The sequence below is a fragment of the Meles meles genome, chromosome 6 (genome assembly GCF_922984935.1).
Source record: "Meles meles chromosome 6, mMelMel3.1 paternal haplotype, whole genome shotgun sequence".
NCBI lineage: Eukaryota > Metazoa > Chordata > Mammalia > Carnivora > Mustelidae > Meles > Meles meles.
The window spans coordinates 20,903,986-20,924,817 of NC_060071.1; the positions used below are offsets into that span (position 1 = coordinate 20,903,986).

General features: G+C 37.2%; 1 protein-coding gene and 1 pseudogene across 4 annotated transcripts in view; one reads left to right on the top strand and one right to left on the bottom strand.

The window, feature by feature from the left end:
* Positions 1-20,832, top strand: part of FAM189A1 (family with sequence similarity 189 member A1) — a 501,535-nt gene that overhangs the window by 365,833 nt on the left and 114,870 nt on the right. For all 4 annotated transcript variants that reach the window (XM_046009853.1, XM_046009854.1, XM_046009855.1 and 1 more), the window contains one exon: positions 6,480-6,590. In XM_046009853.1, coding sequence (XP_045865809.1) covers positions 6,480-6,590 — 111 coding nt within the window. The remainder of the gene's footprint in view (positions 1-6,479; positions 6,591-20,832) is intronic.
* LOC123944603 lies at positions 18,266-18,563 on the bottom strand (annotated as a pseudogene).

The following is a 20,832-nucleotide window of genomic DNA, read 5'->3' on the forward strand; positions in this document are numbered from 1 at the left end:
TTGACAACTTAGGTTCTCATTTTAGGCATTTTAAAAAAAGTAACAAATGTGTCATTGTTTCTTGCTGTTATATAGGAGATAATATAGTTAAATGTGATCAGCTGTGTTTGAAATGTGTGGAGGCCACACAGACTCCTAAGCTCCAATTCCTATGAGAAATTACTGAGTTTATGGCAACTGTAACCATCATTTGTCAGATTTTTTTCCCCCTGGGTTGCCCTGCATCTGCATTTAGCCCATTATATCCTCAGACCCCTTCACCTATCTCATTTACTAATATGTGATGCATTTTGTTTCATAAGATACACTTTAAAGGACTAATTAGCTTTTATGGTTTCAAAAATTTTTCATTGTTAGACTGATAATCTGCCTGAGTACTCAGATCCATGGTTAGAAACCGAATTTTTCTGTTTTGGTCTCTGATATTCAAAATAGTTTTTCCCTATTCTAGGGCCAAAGTTCATGGAATCAAAGTGGAATTTAAATTATTCTGCCCCAAAGTATCAATAGCTCTGTAGTCACTAAGAATGTGTGTTCATTACTTATTTGGAATTGAGCTGAAAGTTTTGGAAATCTAAGTAGAAGGGTTTTCTATGAACTAGAATTGTATCTTGATGTCCATGTCCCCAAACTAATTTGGTTCCATACTAACATTTGGAATTGGGTCTTGGAGAACAACTGCAGCAGTACTGACCTCTGAAGATATAAAGACAAAGGACCTTTCCCAGGTCAAGGTCGTTCCCTAAAATACACCAGATTGTGGGCAGTCAAAGTAGTGTCTGGGTGATTTTACTGGACCTTGACCAGAGAGGAGAGTCTGCATCTATCCATGTTGGCATCCACACCACTTTTTATAGCATCTGGCTCCTGGTAGAGACTCAGATATGCTGAATGAGTTAATGAATGAATGGTCCATTAGTCCCTATTTGCATAGTCCTATTAATAAGAGCTGACATCCAGTTGTCTTGTCCTCTGCTTGGCACATATGCAGGGAGTGTTTGATGAACTGTCAAGCTGATCTTCAGTGACATTGTTTCCTCCTCCGTCTTGCTTCTTGCAGATACTCATTTCCATTTTGATCATTGTGCAGCTGCTGCTTATGGATTTCTCCCCACAACCTCATGTTCATTCAGTAAACATTTCTTTCAATACCTCCTGTGGCCTAGTTGCTGAGAATGCAGTGGTGGCGAGATACACATGATCTCTGCTTCTACAGCAGAGAATCCAGCTTCATCTACAGAGATCAATAAAGGCCTCTCAGAAGAGGTCAATATCAAGTGATGGCTTAGGGATGAACAAGAATCAGGTGAAGGAACCAAGAGGGTAAAGCAGCGTGTTTGGGGAAAGAAAAATAACATGAACAGAAACTTGAACTCCAGGAATTAAGATACTCACTACGGCTGGATGGTAGAGGGAATGGCAGGAGCAGCTGGAGATAGGCTGAGGAAATGGGCAAAGACCAGCCAGGTCAGCCATGTACAAGGTTTGTTGGGCCTTAGAAATTCAAACCAAGGAGTTTTATTAAGACAAGGAGATACTACTCAAGGGTTTTGAGCAGAGGAGTGGTATCTTTCATTCATTCATTCATTCATTCACTCATTCAGCAAATATGGATCAATTGTCTAGCTAGGCTTTCGTGGTCATCATTGAATAAAACAGAGATCCCTGCTCTCGATAATCCATTTATACCTTAGTAAGATTATTCTGGCCCCAGAGTCAAGGAAGTTAAGACTGGAGGCAGGAAGAACAAAGGAAAGCCATCCACAGAGTCTCGGGTGATGATCATTGATACTAGAGAGTGGTACCAGTGGGGATGGCATGATTTCTTAAATAGAATTAACAGAACTTGCTGATTTATTAGGTGCAGTCAGAGTAAGCAAGTGTGAGTCGAAAACACCTCATACCCCTAATGTGGGAAATTAAGGAGGATGGTGATACCAGGAGTGGACAACATGTAAGGAGGATTTTCCTGATTTTGATCTTCTATGCTAAGTGAGTTTGAGGAGCCTCTGAGATGTCCAGGTGGAAATGTTAAGCAGACAGTTGTTCGTAGATGGTAGAATAGGTCTAGGAGGGAGACAAAAATAAGAGTCACTAACATAAATGGAGCCATGGGTCATGTTCTTAGGTAAGGTTGCACAGAGGAGATTGAAGAGCCACATATGGATGTTGTGGTTATTAGGGATGCTCACAAATCATCAGGTTCTTTCTCTTCAGGACATTTGGTAAGACTGTACTTCTCCATCCCTTTGGATGCTAAGTGTGGCCATGTGCCTTCTTTGGCCAATGAAACGTGAACAGATATTGCATGCGACATCTCCAGTGGGAGTTTTAAGTTCCATGGCTGAAATGATTATAGGAACATCACTGAAGTGAAGCCTTCATTGGCTTGAGTGTCCAAGTGAACCTAGGGCAAAACCTACTTGACTTATTTTGGCCCTGTAACAGAAGAAAAAATACACTTCTGTTGTGTTAGACCTCTGAGATTTTAGAGTTATTTTTAACTTCCCCTGTCCTCATTGGTCCAGAAATTGATCCAGAAGTCCTACCCTGATACAGAGGAGGTTGCAAAGATGACCATATGTGTTATGCAATGGAAAGGCATTTGGTAGAAGTGACTTTTGTGGTAACTTGAAGAAATGTATCAACACCTAATGAACCTGTAACTCTAAAGTTAGGAAACAGAACACTGGTAGCGTGAATATTGGTGCCTGTGGCTGCGTCTAGCAAAAATTTCAGGAAAGAGGCAAAATTGGAAAAGTTTGGCTGGTAAGTGTTTAGGGATGGAGAGAATAGAGAGAATCTAGAAGTGTATGGATATGCAAGTGCTTCTGAACCCCCAACCAGTGAAAAATAAAATAGAGAGACAAAGGCAAATTAAGCCACAGTCTTGGGGCAAGGATCAGATCCATGGTATAGCTGTCCCTCCATTGTCAAAATATATGAATGTATTACAGTGGTTTAAGATAAAGGTTTAATTAGGGGTTGGATGTCCAATGTTTTTTAAAGGACAAGATGAGAGAAAAGAGTTTAAATGTGGTCTTTCCACCAAAAGCTTCAAGACCAAAAGTACTCAACTTGAGAGAGAAAGAAGAACATGATGGGGGGGAAATATATATATATATATATATATATACACACACGCGCACACACACACACACACATATATATGTATGTATATGTATATATGTGTGTCTATATATACACACATATATATACATTTTTATATGTATATGTGTGTGTATCCTATATATGTAATCTAAGATGTATGCCTAGAAAAAAAGTAAAGGTGTGGCTATAGGCATGATTCCAAACAAAGCTAAGTTTTAAAAATATCCTTAACAATAAAAAATAAACAAACAAAAAAAATAAAACAAATGAATCTGGGTTCACAGTAAGTAGCGTAACCACACATAAAGAAAGGTTGGTCACTCTAAAACACAGTAATTTGACCACTTTTTCTTGGTTGAATGTACTCTAAGGATAGAAAGAAATACAAAAATCTTTAACTGTTTTCAAGGATCATGTTTTTGGTGCTAATATTAGTATTGTCATTTGGAGACTGTTGTGTGGGTATCGTGAGATTAAATCAAATGGATACTTGAAATGAGAAATAAGGTTTCTGGCATGGTTGGAAAGAAATAAAGATATAAGTTTGATGTGATTAAGTAAAAACCCTATACTTTTGAATTTGAATCAGAGACATCAGTATGTTATGATATATTGTATCTAACAACTGAAAATAATTGAAAACAGTGACCAAGTAGCAACGGCACATTTGGCCTGAAAAGTATGGTATTTAAATACCATTCTCGTTGAAAGGAACCAGGCTATACTGGAGAAAAAGCTAGTTCCAGGACTGGACTAGCGGATGTGTGTGATGATCTTGGAAAATCTTGTCATATTAGAAAGCAAGAAAGCTTTCAAAGTCTACTAGAGTTGGGTCAACTTGAATTGACGCTCTTTTGCTAATGACTCTGGTGACTGAAACACATGAAATTTGTTTAAGTTTGTGGCTCATAATGAGTCAAACACACACACACACACACACACACACACACACACACCCATCCCAAACAGTACTTTTGGAGGATGCTAGGGACCCAACTAATTTTTTTTTTTAATAAACATGTGTTAAGGATTATATTTGACTCATTTAATGAGGGAACCAGTAAAATGCTACAACTAGTTCAAAGGAGAATTCAAGCAATGTACACACATAGGCCATCCAAAATGCTGAAATAAACTTATAAATAAATATAAAAATGGTCAGCATCCATGGGTGGCAGTCATTGCCTTCCACCAGACAAAATTCATTTCCATTTCCATTATCAAAAATAATTTACAGGGGTGCCTGGTGGCTTAGTTGGTGAGGCATCTGTCTTCGGCTCAGATCCTGATCCCAGGGTCCTGGGATTGATCCTGCATTGGGTTCCTTGTTCAGCGGGAATTCCGTTTCTCCGTCTGCCTCTGCCTTCTGTTCCTCCTGCTTGTGCTCTCTCTCGCTCACCAAAATAAATAAATAAAATCTTAAAAAATAATTTACATTACTAGGATTATTCTACACTGTACAGAGTTGTCAAATAGCTTAAAGACAATGAAAGGCACTAATAACTCAAAAGGGTACACTAGAAAGGATATCCAGTATTTTTTTTTTCCTATTTGAAAGTTTTTAACAAGTTTTGTGATACTCTCTCCCCTCTTGATTATATTATCTTAAAGATTATTCTTGATCACAAGAAAAGTTTTGTTTCGAGGTGCCTTGGTGGCTCAGATGGTTAAGCATTTGCCACTGGCTCAGGTCCTGATGTCCAGGTTCTGGGACTGAGCCATGTCCAGCTCCCAGCTCAGTGGGAAGTCTGCTTCTCCCTCTTCCTCTGCCTCTCCCCCTGCTTGTGTTCTCTCTGTCTCTCTCTTAAATGAATAGATAAAATCTTTTTTTAAAAAGAAAAGTTTTCTCTCATTAGATTTAGCTTGACTATTTATAAAGGTACAGCAAGATTATTAACTAACCATATAGGCCTGAGTTTATTTGGTAAATCTAGCACCATATCAACTAATTATTTTGAATCTGGAAAATAAGTGAAGAATCAAACATATATTCTGGTTTTCCTATATGAACTGTATCGTAGGGTGAAAAAACAGTTGATGAAGGCAGAGGACCATGGAGGAAGAGAGAGAGTTAAAAATGAAACAAGACAAAACCAGAGAGGGAGACAAACTATAAGAGACTCTTAACCTTAGGAAACAAACTGAGGGTTGCTGGAGGGAAAGGGGATGGGGGGTTGGGGCAACAGGATGATGGACATTGGGGAGGGTATGTGTTGTAATGAGCACTGGGTATTATATAAGACTGAAGAATCACAGACCTGTACCCCTGAAACAAATAATGCATTGTATGCTAATTAATTGGATTTAAATTTTTTAAAAAGTTGATGAGGAATAGTGTTCTATATACTGATCCCTGGGAATAAAGAACTATGAAATGATCATGTTATACTAGCACTGTTTTGGAAACCCTAACAAATTAATGGTCTAAACAATCATTAAAAACGGCTGCCAACATCATAGACATTATTTGCCTTCTATTAGTCTCAATTTGATCAAACTTCTATGTCTAACCACCAAATTACAAGAAATCCAGAGAATGGGGAAATGTTAGCTAATAGGAGGAGACAGCAAAGTTCAGACTACAGAAAACTCTAAAGAACAAAGTAACAGGTCTCTTCAATAAATTTCATAGAAGAAAAAATACAATGGATGGGAAAACCCATCAACTAAAAAATATCCAAGATGTGAAACAATTAGTTATTCTGTATAGAACTAACTCCTTCATATCCTGTGTAAACTGATTTAAAAAAATTTTTTGAGCTAATTAAGGAAATGTGAACTCTGAACATTTGACATCACCTCTAGAGGTGATGACATTATGTTGGTTGTGTTTTCAAAAACAGTCTTATTTTAGAAACATACACTGAAAGGATGAAATTATATCATGTCTGATATTTACTGCAAAGCATTCTAGAGTGGAGAAGGTATAAATGAAACACAACAGACCATGAGTTAGTTAGTTGTTGGGTCTCGGTGATAGGTATGTGGGGGAGGGGGACTTCATTAAACTGTCTTCTCTGATTTTAAATAGGTAGGAAATTTTCCATTAAAAAAATAAATATAAAGGCCTTCTAATAAATAAACTACTTTCTGTTGGTTTTCTTTAGTCATTTCTAATGTACTATTTTTGAGACAATATAAAACTATTCTGAGCTTATATTATGTATAGTATTCTCAAGTTGAGCCTCTAAAATATTTCACAATGTAATTCAAATTTTGAGAAAAGATACTGTCCTTTAAAAAAAGAAATACAACTGTTACTTTTATAATTATTTGATAAACTGAAGGCTTTTTTTAAAAAAGCCAAATCACTTTTCCTTCGAACTTCTCCAAGTGAATAATCCATTTTTTGTTTGGTTTGTTTCCAGATAACCTTTTTCATGCTGCTCTCTGCAGTGTGCGTGATGCTGAATTTGGCTGGTTCAATTCTCTCCTGTCAGAATGCTCAGCTAGTGAACTCCCTAGAAGGCTGTCAGTTGGTAAGTAATGAAATGCAAACCTTTTGAAAAAGGTCAAAGGCTTTGATTTTGCCTGAAAGTAATTTTAAAAAATAAATTTTATTATATCCTTGGATTTAGTCTGATGTTTTATAATTGTATAGGGAATTTAAGTTAAGTTGGTTCATTTCTAAACATTATCTCAAATTAAAACTCAGTCTACTTGTAAGTCAGTTACTAAAAGTGTATTTCTCCGGATCACGGCGTAGTGCTTTTAGAGCAAATGTCTTTAGCAAAGATTATATTTTGGCATTTGTTGCATTGATTTTTGTCCCCACTGAATTTTTAAAAATCAATTGTGTAACTTGATTGTAAGTGCCGTGATACATATGAGCTTGATAATGGGTGCATCAAAACAATTTACTTCACTTCTTTTTTTTTTTTTTTTCAATTCAAAAAGTGGATTATCTTTTAGATCTAGGAAAATGGTAGACAGTGTGCTGTGTACTTTGTAGGGGATCAATAAGTGCTTTGTGGGATAGAAGCTTCATTCCATATCATGACTTAGCTCCTGGGACTGAGATGTGTGCTTCCGGGTGGGGCAATCACATTTGGTAAGGGGGCGGGGGGGGGGGGGGGTCTATATAGTTTGACTCCCGATAGGACCATGGGTTCTAGATGCGAGACACTGATACTTGTCGATTTATCTCAGAGACTACGCAGTTACCTTTTAGAGCCATTCTCTTCCGCAGCTGCCTGTGCACTTGCTGGGCCTGGGGCTGTTACTTCTGAGAGGTTAGGGCTATCCTGAATTACCCGAAGCTTCTCCGTAGCAGAGCCATGCTTTTTTTCTTCTGGCCATGCCATTTGGATTCAGAGGAGCAGCTGTTGGGAAGCCTGCTGCTCTCTCCAGTTTTTATCTACCCAGGCTAGAAGGACTAGGGACCCTTGGCACAGTTTCAAAGCAGAGGCACCTACTGAGTTCCAAAAACTAACTGTGAGAGCTTCAGCTTGCTGCTTTCTGCCTAGACCACACTGATCGGATTTCATTCGGATATGATGTACAGAGTATCCTTGGTGGACTGCAGTATTTCTCGCGACCGCTAAGAATTGATACAACCTGGAGCCCCACCACCCTCGGAAAAGATGACTTGCCAACTTGTATCCGTAACTGAGCCAGCCTCTTTATTCCTAAAGACTAGGTGCTGTGAATATCCTAACATCTGGCAACTAGCAAGGGACTGGCCATTTCCCCCTCTGACCCCCAGGCTCATACTTGGCCAGTAATTTCTGAGCGAGATCAGTGTGGTCACTTGCTGAAGTGTAGCGTGAATAGTAGAGAGAGTAGGGGATATGGACTCCGCGAATCAGAATCAAAGTCATGGCTTTATATCCCAATAGTTAATGACTTAGAACAAATCACCTTCCCTGTCTTAGCTTTACTGTTTCCTATTAAGGGTGGATATTACCTGCCTGAGCTTTTCCTAAGATACTTAATAAGATAGGATTCATAAAATGCACAAAAGTATATTCCTTTCCTGTTACAAAAAATATGTAATTACTACAGAAAATTCGAAAAGCAAAATGCACTTTATTATTATGTTTATTATGTCCTTCCTGTATTTTCTGTGCATAATAGCTGTGTATGTATGTGTGTGCATACATAATGTGTGTGTATTTAACATGCATTTAAATGTACTGTACTCTCCATGAAGCTTTGTGGTTTAATTTTTTATTGGTTGTGAACATTATTTATAATATAATATATTATATAATTATATATATTTTAAATATAATATAATTATTATATTATAATAATGCTTTAAATTCTTTTCTACAACTTTATTTGTAGTGGCTGCTCTGTATGGATGAAAATAGCATTATTTATTTAACCAGTTTCTGCTTTTTGCATGGATGAAGGTTGCCACCATCCCTACACAAAATATTTTTACAGCTCCTAAAAGTGGACTTGCTTTAAAGCACTTGATACATATTGCCTTCTAAAAGAGTTTACCAATTTATAATCCCAATAGATGAGAATGATGTTCTCAGATGAGAATGATACATACTGCCTTCTAAAAGAGTTTACCAATTTATAATCCCAATAGATGAGAATGATGTTCTTGCTACACCCTTTGCCAGCACTGCAAATTCTTACTTTTAAAAGTTTATGAGAATTTGAAAGGTAGAAAATGACATCATTGCTTTAATTTGAACTTCCTTGAATATTACCAATTATTTATAATTGCATTACATAAGTTTATATATGTACCTTCATGTATACATATTTAGGTAATAATATATGGATGTGAGTGTAAGTACCCTTTATATTTCTCCCTCAGTGAGTTGATTAAAACCTTTACCCATTTTTAGGGGTATTTATCTTAATGATTTGTAAGAACTCATTATAAATGCAATTATGTAATTCATTTATATAATAATTATACATACATAAATTTATATGTGCATATAAATATATGCAACGTGTGTGTGTGTATAGAAAAACATAGAGGAAATATAGTTATATTTCCTCTATGAATTGACTGGGGCCTTTACCCATTTTTTGATTTAACTGTCTTACTGACTTTTAAGAGATCTTTACATTTTATGATTTTGAGTCCTACAGCTTGTATTGGTCAAATATACTTCCTGGATTATTATTGGCCTTTTAGTTTTAGTGCATTTAAATCCATGAATGTTTTCCTTTGTGGTCTTATCTTGGAACCAGTAAAAAGACATGCTTTCCAAGATCAAGTCACTGCCCCCTTTTTTAAAAAATATAGTTAACTCTTTCATATTCTGGAATTCATTTAAAGAATTTAACTCTTCCCCAAAATGAGTACTAGCTTTCCTGAAACAATTCCCCTGAGTAACCTTATATTTCCCTGATGATTTGAAATGCCGCCTGAATTCTAAGAGTCCTTTGATGGCAAAGCTACAGAAACTGACAAAGCCATAGCCATTTATTGCAAAGATGGTTGTTTCTGTAGGAAAACCAAGAGGGCTAAAACTTAGACTTGGAAACTGGCTGGTTCCAAAGAGGTTTCTGTGGACGCAGAAGTGGGGGCCAGAGCGGGGGCCTGCTGCAGGAACCCTCAACTCCCCAGGGTATTGTTCAGCAGAAGCAGACAATTCCATTGGTTTTTAATCTCAGCTCATGTGCTCTAGAGTCAGAACCCAGAGAGAGAGCATTTAATTGGTCGGGGCAAGACACATATCTACTTAACTGTCCCGCCATACTGAGTCCAAGGTGATTCAAGAGGTAATCCTCAAAAACAAAGTTAGGTATTATTAGAAAGAGTGGAGGTAGGAGGAGGCAAAAATGTTTGGTGATTGAAAAACAACCAATATCTACTCTAGCTGTACATCTAGACTGATGTACACATAGAGACTGATGCTTATGTCTATTTGCCTATGACTGAACTTTTCATTCTCCCCCCTTCTAGGTTTGTTTTTTTATATTCCAGAGCGGTATTACTTTAATTACTTTAACTTTTGTGTGTGTGTGTGTGTGTGTATGGAGGGGGAAATGTTATATATATATATATATATATATATATGTGTGTGTGTGTGTGTGTGTGTGCATGTGTGTGTGTGTTCATATATAAAGAGAGTCTATATGTATACATACTTATATGTATTTTATATTATATATATATATATATATATTTTTTTTTTACAACTGGTAGGACAAGCCCTATCCACACCCCCATTCCAGATATTTTTTAAAAGATTTTATGTATTTGAGTGAGAGGGAGAGTGAGTTGGAGGGAGAGGGAGAGAGAATCTGAAGCAGACTCCACTCTGAGCACAGAGCCCCACTTGGGGCTTGATCCCATAACCATAAGATCATGACCTGAGCTGAAACCAGGAATCTCAGAAGTTTCACCAACTGAGCCATGCAGGCGCCCCCCCATTCCAAACTTTAATCTACTTTTTAAAAATATTCTTAGAAGCTTAGTCTTCCAGAATACTTTAAAATTGGGGGGGGGGTCAAGACTCAAAAGGAATAGATTTGAGAGTTGAACTGGAATCACATTAAAATTACAGATTGCCTTGGGAGAGAATTGATGGGTTAACAATAGCATGTTTTCCCATTCAGGAGCATTGTTTGTGTTTCAGTTTCTCCAAATTGTTCTTGTAATCCTTCAGTGCAGTTTTTGCTTTCCTTTATGTTTTCTACTGCATTTCCATATCTGTATGTGTGTTTTTCTTTTTCCTAGGCATAATTAAAAATTAACTCATATTCTGTCATATATATATATATATATATTTTTTTTTTTCTATTCCAAACTCCCACCCCCTTCCAGGAATTTTTTGAAAACAGACATTTTGTATGTTTATTTTGCATATAATCATTTTTACATACACGGGGAGTCTATTCGATACATCATTATTCACGTGGCTTTTGTCAGCCAGCCGTGTAGCTTGGCGACATTTATGTAACAGAACAGCACTTGGAGATCTGCCCAGCTGTTAAATAGAGAGCAGCAGAGAATTCCACTGGATGGATGGATGCAGGATAATTTATTTAACCCCACTTAATGAAGGACAGGTTAGGGATGTTTCTAGTGTTCTGCTAAAACAAACATGGCAGAGAAGATTACCCTCTGTGCACATTAATTATTCAAAAAATAGAAAAGCTAGGCTGCTGCTGTGGGAACTGATCTGGGTGTAAAGGGAACAGTGACCAACCAGAGAGGAAGATACCTGGAGACCTGGAGAAGAAATTACTAAGAGTGTCCTTTCAGTCAAACATCAGAGTGCACTTTAAATTTAGAATGTTATTCCTAAATTAACTTCCAAAGATGGGACGCCAGACTCTCGTCAATTATCCAGACCCATGCAAACTTCTGTGTGTCATCAGAATTATATGTGGTCTTTGCCAATCTGCTAAAAGTATAAGATCTTAATAGTAACTTGCATTTCTTTAATTAAAAGTGAAGTTAAGCATCTTGTACGTTGTTTGGAAGTAATTTCTTTATTTGCTAATTGCCAGTTCATTTTTGTTGTCTATTTCTCTGTGAGGTTGTTGAATCTGCTCACGGTCATATGTGTGACAGATACATATTTTTCATAGTTTTTCATTCATTTTTTTTACTTTTTTTGGTATTCTTTCTTGTGTGGAAATTTCATAAACTCAAATTGCCTAACTCATGTGTATATAAATCATATTTATATGATTTCTGGTTTATATGTTTTACCCAGAAAAGATTTCCCCCTCCAAAATTATACAAAGTTTTCCCATTTCCCTCCCAGAATTTTAGGGCTTCATTTTTCAATATTTATGTATTTCATAGATCTTGCATTTATTTTGCTATAAATACCATTATGTTTTTACAGTTTTAAAAAATACACATGTGGACCGTACATATTTCTTTTAAAGTTTAGTGCTAGATATTTTAAATAACTTGTTGCTCTGGTGGGTGCATTTTAAAAAATTTTTATTTTATATTGTGAGAGGCCCCTAGTGATATGTAAGACTTTCAGTGATTTTTTTATTATTTATATTTAATAGTATATGCCATTGAATGTACAATTAAGTCTTTTATCTATAGTCTGTCAGGAAAAGTAATTATAATATTGTCTCTGCTTTCCAGTGTTTGTACTTGTTATCCCATCTCATTATTTTGTCTAAAATTATCAAAATAACATTAGATATTAATGGTGTTTCATTATCTACTTTCTGTTGCTGAATATAATTATTTACTTCAAATATGATGGTAAACGATGGTTTCAAATAGCCATTTTGTAATGGTAAGGTGATGATGTTCTATTCATATTTTACTAAGAGCCCTTTAAAAATAAAATAGAAGTTAAGTTTTACAAGTTTTTTTGGACATCTGTTAAGATTATTTAGTTTTATTTTGATGCATTGGTATGATAAATTATATTAATAGATTCTCAAGATTAAGGGAACAACGGAACATAATTGAATGAAATCCCCATAATCTTTGAAAATATTACTGGATTCTATCTGCTGATATTTAAGATTTTTTGTATTCATAAATGCAATTAATTTATAGTTTTCATTTCTCTCCTACCCTTCCATACTTTGTTTCCTGAGTATAGCAATTTCATAATTTAATTTTTCAATTTCAGATTTTCATAATTTCATTTATGAAGTTCAACCAATTCCATTTAGTTGAATAAATGAAATCTAAGGAATTTTCCATTACTTGATAGATATTGATACCTAAATATGTAATTCCCTAGTCCAGCACTATTTTATAAAATAGTTATTTGAGTTTTCTTTTCCAGCTTTTTTCTATTTCTTTCTAAGCTTTTGACAATTCTGTATTATTAACATTTTTTCATTATATTGGCCTTTCCATATTTATTAATATGAAGAAATGCATTGAATTGTCTTAAAAATACCTATGCTAACATTATGTTCTTATTTCTTTTATTTGTATTCATACTGCTTTATATTGTCTATTTTGCTTCCTTTCTTTTATATTTTTCCAGAAATACAACTATTTTATTTATTTGATGATTCAAACTATCGAAGAAATAGGTCCATTGAAAAATTTCAAAACTACAGAAGTATAAAAAGTCCTCTTTAATACCTTAGGTCAGCATGTACCTTTATGGAAATTTCTATTTGTAAAATTGAGAAATAGCCTCAGATCTAGTCTGTCTTTTTGATTCCTGCATTAGATTCTATGGATGCAATTTGTATACATTATTTAACAGGCCCCCAACTGCAAGGCACTTACATGGTCTCTAACTCCTAATGTCATAAATAATGCTGGAACTCATTGTCTTACAAATAAATCTGGGGACAAGTCTTTGTGTATTTAGGTAGGACGTTTTCTCAGATTTGGATTGATGGCCCAAAGGGTGAATGCATGAAAATTTTTTATAGATCCTGCCTTCCAGAAAGGGTTATATTCAAAAATAAGCATGTCCCACTCCAGGCCAGCATCAGATGCTACCAATGTTGAAAATGTTTGCCCATCCGAAGGACAAAGAATGAAATCTCATTATTTTAATTTGCATACCCTGGTCATCAGGGAGACTGAGCTTTTTTCATAGAAGAAGAATAACATATAGGTAGGTATCTTTGGAAAGAATTGAGATCTGTGTAAAAATCAAGTCTTCTTATCCAGAAATGGATTCTTTCTCTCCTGTCTTCAGGTCCTTCATGTCTTGAAGGAAGTCTTAAACTTCCTTCATAGAGGGCTTAAACATTTTATATTAACTTTTTTTCTCGTTTGCTTGTAGTTTTTGATGCTAGTGTCAAGGGTATTTTTCTTTATTATTTTTTATAATTGCTTATTGCTATAATATAGGAAAACTATTGATTTTTTTTAAATTAAACTTTTCATTTTGAGATAATCATGGGTTTGGAAACAGTTGTGAGAAATTATATGGAGAGATCTGTGTAGCTTTTCCCAGTTTCCCCCATTGCTAGCATGTTACTGGGTTATTTTACACTGTTAACAGTCAAGATTCAGAACATTCCTACCACCATAAAGGTCCCTCATGTTGTTTTCATGACCATACTTCCCTTCCACCCCCGCTCCCTTCTTAACCACGGGCAACCACTAGTCCCTTAGAATACTCCATTTCTATTACTTTTTTTAAAATTTTCAAAGTGTTACCTAAGTGGAATCATACAATATGTAACCTTTTGGAATTGGCTTTTTTCACTCAGCATAATCCTCTGGAGATTCAGTCAGTTTACTGCTGCATACCTGGAGTTTCTTCCTGTTTCCTCCATGTAGCAGGATTCCACTGTAGGGATATACTACAGTTGGCTTAACCATTGTTAAACATTTACCTGTGGGAGGACGTCTGCAATAATTCCATTTTCTGACTATCATAAATAAAGCTGCTGTGAACATTGGCGTAAAGGTTTTGTGTGGACATAATTTATTTCTTTGTGATAAATGCCCAGAACAATTCCTGGGTTGTATGGCAGACACCTGTTTAATTTTTTTGAGTCCTGCCATGCTGTTTTCCGGATTGTCAATATCATTTTACCTTCCCACCAGCAGTGTATGAGAGCTCCAGTTTCTCTGCATCCTCACCAGCATTGGAGGTTGTCACTTTTTTTTACTTGAGCCATTCTCATGCTTTGGAGTGATGTAATGGTGGCAAACAGCTTTTCCTTTGTTTCATTGCCATCTGTATATCTTCTTCAGTGTAGTATCTGGTCACATCTCATATCTTTTGCCCATTTTTTATACTGTTGAGTTTCGGGATTTCTTTACATTCTAGATACTAGTCCTTCATTGAAGATGGACTTTGCAAATGTTTGTCCCAGTCTAGAGTTTGCCTTTTCATCCTCTTCATGGGGTCTTTGGCACAGCAAAAGTTTTTAATTTTGATGAAGTCTAATTTATCAATTTTTGCTTTTATGGATCATGCTTTGGGTGTTAAGTGTAAGAATTCTTTACCTACCCCTAGACCCTATTAATGGTTTTCTCCTGGGTGGGGACAAGAGTTGGCATTTCCCCAGCCTCCACGGGTCTCCACTGGTACCTGGGAAGGGTGAGAATGCCTCATCATTGATCCCCAGGGGCTTATATTGACATGGGGTGGGGAGGCGGCCTCATGATTGCTGTGTGTTGTCCACTTAACCTGAGGGAGGAGAGATGGCACCTCCTATTGCCCGACGAGGTGGAAGCCCAAGCTCTCCATGTGGTCTCCCTCAACATTGTGGGAGTTGGGGGGTGGCTGGGGGTGGGTTCTCTCTATCTTCATCTCCAGCTACAGGATCCATGAGGCAAAAAGAAAACCCAGGAAACTCATTGCTTTTCCCTTCCCTGGGTCCTGAGGTTTCTAACCAGTCTGTCTTTATACTTCCTAGTCTTTTGATACACATTTGATATACAACACCCAGGGTTTTTCTAGTTGTACTTAGAGGAATAGAAAAAGGTTCACCTCTCTTTCCAGAAGCAGAAATGCTATTAATTTTTTTTTGTTTTCTAGAACTTTTTTATTCACTCTAAAAGTTTTTCCAAGATATCTCTTTTTGTCCAGATGGACTGCCCTGTAGCTGTGAAAGTAAGAGTGTTGTCCCTTTATGATGTGTATTTACAGCTTGTGTGTTTTTTCTTGGCTTTTTACACTGATACAGTTTTCAGTTGGCATTCAGTAGCTTGCAGTGAAGTAGCCTTGTAATCTGACCATTGAACTTCATAGAAAGACACAGGGGAGGAGACATGGCAGAAGGAAGGGAGAGAATCTTTCCATTGTCAGGAGGCCCAGCTGCTTCCCTTGCCCATCATCTTCCAAGCTGTGTACTGCTATCCCAGAAGGTCAGGTTCTACTCTGACTCTAAGAAGCCTTTTTAAATAATATAATAATAAAATATATATAATATATGTATCGCTATATATATATTGCTTTTGTATATATATAATATATATATTGCTTTTATATATATAATATATATATCAATATCAAATATATATCAATATCAAATTACTATATATAATATATAATAAAATATGATAATATATAATACTAAAATATAATTTTATAACATGTTTATATAATATATAACACATATATTATATATTATTATATATCATATAATATTTTTATTTAATTTTTATTATTCTATTATATATTATATATTATTATATGTCATATAATAATAAAAATATAATTTTTATAACATGTTTGTAGCCAGAAGCCCAAGTCTTGCCTGCCAATGCAGAGCTTTCCTGATCAGTTGGACTCCTGCAAGGGAGAATGAGGCAGACAAAGCATTTCCACCTCGATCTGTAGTGTCCAAGAAAGCAGGGACTGAAGAAGTTAGAATTTACAGGTCACTCTCCCAAGGAAATCTGGATCAGCCCAAACCCTGTGTCATCTGTTATTCCCAATCCCAATGAGGGTTTACGAGGGAAAAAGTTTGACTAATAAAAGAGACCTTTTTAATACCACATTTTTTGGCTGACTTTCAAGCTGGTTCAAAGTGAATGGAGTTGACCCAAGGAGTCACCATTTAGCCTCATGTTTGTGTCAGCTTACGAGAAAGGTGCCCTTAATAACTCACGGCACTTCCAGCTTGCCTGGCTCTCTAAGATTTTTATTTTAATCAAGAATGCATGTAAATTTTATCATCGTCTTTCAACATCTGTGAAGCTGATCATACAACTTTCCCCTTTTAGTTTATTAATGTCGTGATTTGCATTAATAGATTTCCTAATGCTGAACCAGCTTTGCATTATGGAAATAGGCCCTCCTCAGTCCAGGGCGCTTCTGAGGCATACATATTATGCTGCTTTCAAATTACTAATATTTTATTGAAGAGTTGTATGCCTAAATTCATACTTGAGATTGACCCAAAGTTTACCTTTATCCACAGCCTTGTCCAGTTTTTGAATTGGAATCATGCGGCCTGCCTGGAATGAACTTGGAAGCATGTGGTTTGATCTGTGTCCTGAAACCATTGAAATAACCTAGGAATTATGCTAGTTTGTTACATTTTGGGGAGTGGATCTGGCTTCTTTTAAATTTTTTTATAGGCTCATTGTGTTATTCATGTTGTTTGGGGTAATTTTTGTTAATATGTATCTTTCTAAAATTGTGTATCTCATCTGTTGTATTGTTAGAAACTTACAAGTCATGTTCTTTTCTAATTAAAAGATAAATGTTTAGCAAATCTTTAGACATAGCAAGTAGATTCATGGTTGCCTAGGGCTGGAGGGCATGAAGGAAAACGGGGACTTTGGGCAGAGTTTAAGGTTTATTTTGGAGTGATAAAAATGTCCTAAAACTGACTGTGGCTCTGCAGCTCTGTCAAGATACTAAACACTAATGAATTGTCAGCTTTACGTAAGTAGGTGAATAGTATGTGATTTGTACCTCAGCGAGGCTGTTGTCATTTTAAAAAACTTTCGGTTGATGTCTTCTCTGATTTCTAATGCTAAATTATGTTTCCTCTCCCTTGATGCAAAGTTTATCTTTTTTTAAAATTGTTTTCCCTCAAAGAACCAGCTGCTAGTTTTCTATTTTTTTGATAACTGCCATTCTTTTTTTAAAAAAAAAATTATTTTTTTAATTTCTTTTCAGTGTGCCAGAATTCATTCTGTATGCAGCACACCCAGTGCTCCATGCAATACGTGCCCTCCATAATACCCACCACCTGGCTCACCCAACTTCCCATCCCCCGCCCCTTCAAAACCCTCAGATTGTCTTTCAGAGTCCATAGTCTCTCATGGTTCATCTCCCCTTCCAGTTTCCCTCAACTCCCTTCTCCTCTCCATCTCTCCATGTCCTCCGTGTTATTTCTTATGCTCCACAAAAAAGTGAAACCATATGATAATTGACTCTCTGTGCTTGACTTATTTCACTCAGCATAATCTCTTCCAGTCCCATCCATGTTGATACAAAAGTTGGGTATTCATCCTTTCTGATGGAGGCATAATACTCCATAGTGTATATGGACCACATCTTCCTTATCCATTCATCCGTTGAAGGGCTTCTTGGTTCTTCCCACAGTTCGGCGACCGTGGCCATTGCTGCTATAAACATTGGGGTACAGATGGCCCTTCTTTTCACTACATCTGTATCTTTGAGGTAAATACCCAGTAGTGCAATTGCAGAGTCATAGGGAAGCTCTATTTTTAATTTCTTGAGGAATCTCCACACTGTTCTCCAAAGTAGCTGCACCAACTTGCATTCCCACCAACAGCTGCTAGTTTTCTTTTTTTTTTTTAAACCATGATGTTTATTGTGACTAATCTCTGAAATCCTTAAGATGAACTGGATGCTGTAACAGCTGCCCTCCTGGGTGTAGGTGTTGTTCCTTCACGGAATACATGCCTGAATCTGCAGTATACAATTTTTAGGTGCCTCATTCAACCGGTCCCAGTGGTGTTTCGTCTTTTGGCCTCGGCACTCCAGTTATACTTTCTCTTGCGCTTGACAGGATAGCCGCATTTGCCACATGTGGACTTCTGAAGGTGGTAGGCCTTCGAGCCACGGCGGGGGCACAACGTGTGCGTCTTATTGCGACGCTTTCCAAACGATGAGGTCCCCTTCGTCATCTTGTTTCTGCAGCAGGCCCCCCGCTGCTAGTTTTCTTAAGATTACTCTTTTGAGTTGTTTTGTTGACCGTGCTTTATTTTATTAACCCCTTCTACTTTCTCAAGGAATAATTTGTTCATTTGCTCCCTTTCATAGTTGAGACACAAAGGTACACAGTGGTGTCATCGAGTCTCACTGAATAACAATGAAATTAGAATTTCAATTCTGCTTTGCTGTTTAAGCATTCCTTAAATTTATGTTCTTAACTTTCTAGGTACCTTTGTGGGTTTTTTTCCCCTCGGTTATCCTTTTACTGTTAATTTCTAATACTATGGCATGAGAGTGTGTGTCTTCTAAATATATATGTATATGTATGTATGTGTGTGGGTATATCCCCAGTGTGTTGGATTCAAATCCATTCACAAATTTTTGTATGAAGAGCTTCTTAAAGTATAAATTCAATATCTGCTTTCTATTGAACGTAAAATGCTGTGCAGAAAGCCCTCCTTGTGGCCTGTGAGTTCTTTGATCTGGCCCCTCCTGCTTCCTATTCCTGTGGAGCCCTCCTGCCCTGCTCCTACTCCACTCAGCTTCTTGTGATGCCCTGCCCCAGCTTCCCACTCTTTCCCTAAGTGCCCCCCTTCTCTGTCCTGCTACAGCTTCTTGTGGTGGTCCTTAAATCCCCCCACCCTCCCTTAGGGCTTACCCTGGTATGGCTCCCTTCCCCACTGCTTCCTCCCCCCAGAGGAGGAAGCCCACGCTGTCCCTGGGGCTTCTCCCTCTCCCCCCCCCAGCTTTCCTGGGGTGCTCCTTGTCCCCCCACGCTGCTCTGTCCCAGCCAGGGGAGATCCAGGCTCTTTATCCCTTGGGGCTGCTCCTGTGAGCTCTGCACGGGAGGCTCCTCCTCATCCTCTAGATTCCAGGGTAGGTGGCATAACCACAGAGAGGCCTTCCTGGATCACCCCAACCGAGAGGCCCCCCAACTGTGTTCTTCTTTCCTTAGGGCATTCTCTTTTCCTCCAGAGACTGGCCTCTCCCCCATCATTTTCTACTTGCAAAGCAGCAGACAGGAAAGACCACATCTGGGTTCTGTTTGTCATAGGTCCAGGGCCTGGTGCCATTCCTGGCCCAGAGCGGGTGTGAGTGAGTCGTCAAGCAGTGAATGTCTCCCGGTGGCTCTTTTCCTAAGAGCCCCCAAGGAAGGTAAAAAAATCATTTTGGGATTTTTAAGTCAACACGCCCTTTTAGGTTAATTACAAGGAAAAGCATTGTTGGTTTTCGAAAGCCTTTTAAAATGCCTCATCACGTTTTGTTTCATTTGACACTGCTTGTACGATAAATGATGACGGCATCAGACTTTCATTTAAAAATCTTTGGGCCCTTCTTTTTTCAGTTCATCCTGCAGAAGTTCTGGATTTCATTTCACACTTTTCTTGCTTTTTTAAGGAATGTATTTCTGTATGGAACTGCACTTGCTGCACAATTTTACATTGGTTTCAAGTGTACAACACAGTGATTGACAGCTCTGTGTGTTGTTTCTTACATCGCTTTTAAACAAAAGCGTAACAGAATGCTCTTCAAATGCAGATCATTATAATGTGATGCATTGTGTTGTTGAGCAGTGTTTTGTCTGAAAAGATGCTGTTTTCCTTTTTTAATGTGAAATAAAATATTAATAGTTCTTATTATAGAAGATGCTAGCAATACATCAATTAGAATAAAAATGAAAGTTCCTTTCTCACTCTGCTTCCCATTCCCTGCCACCCTGCATGATTACTTTATGATCCATCAAATCTCTTTCTGTGCATATATATTAATGAGCCATCTATGTGTACACGTATATGCACAGAGAGGTTTTTTTTTCTTATAGGTTTTTTAAAAGATTTTTTATTTATTAGAGAAAGAGAGCAGGAACGGGGGGTGGGGGCAGGCACAGAGGAAGAGGGAGAAGCAGGCTCCCCACTGCGCAAGGAGCCTGATGCAGCGCTCCATCCCAGGACCCTGGGATCATGACCGGAACCAAAGGCAGACGCTTAATCGACTGAGCTACGAGGTGCCCCTCATATAGTTTTTTAAAAAATAAACTTAAATAATTTTGTCTCATTTCCCTACTCAATGATATTATTTCTTACATTACTGTGGAAATACACAATTGACCCTTGAACAGCATACATTTGTTTATACATGGATTTTATTTGATAGATTCAGTACTGTAAATGTACTTTCTCTTCCTTGTGATTTTCTTAATAACATCTTTTCTCTAGCTTATTTTATTATAAGAATACAATATATA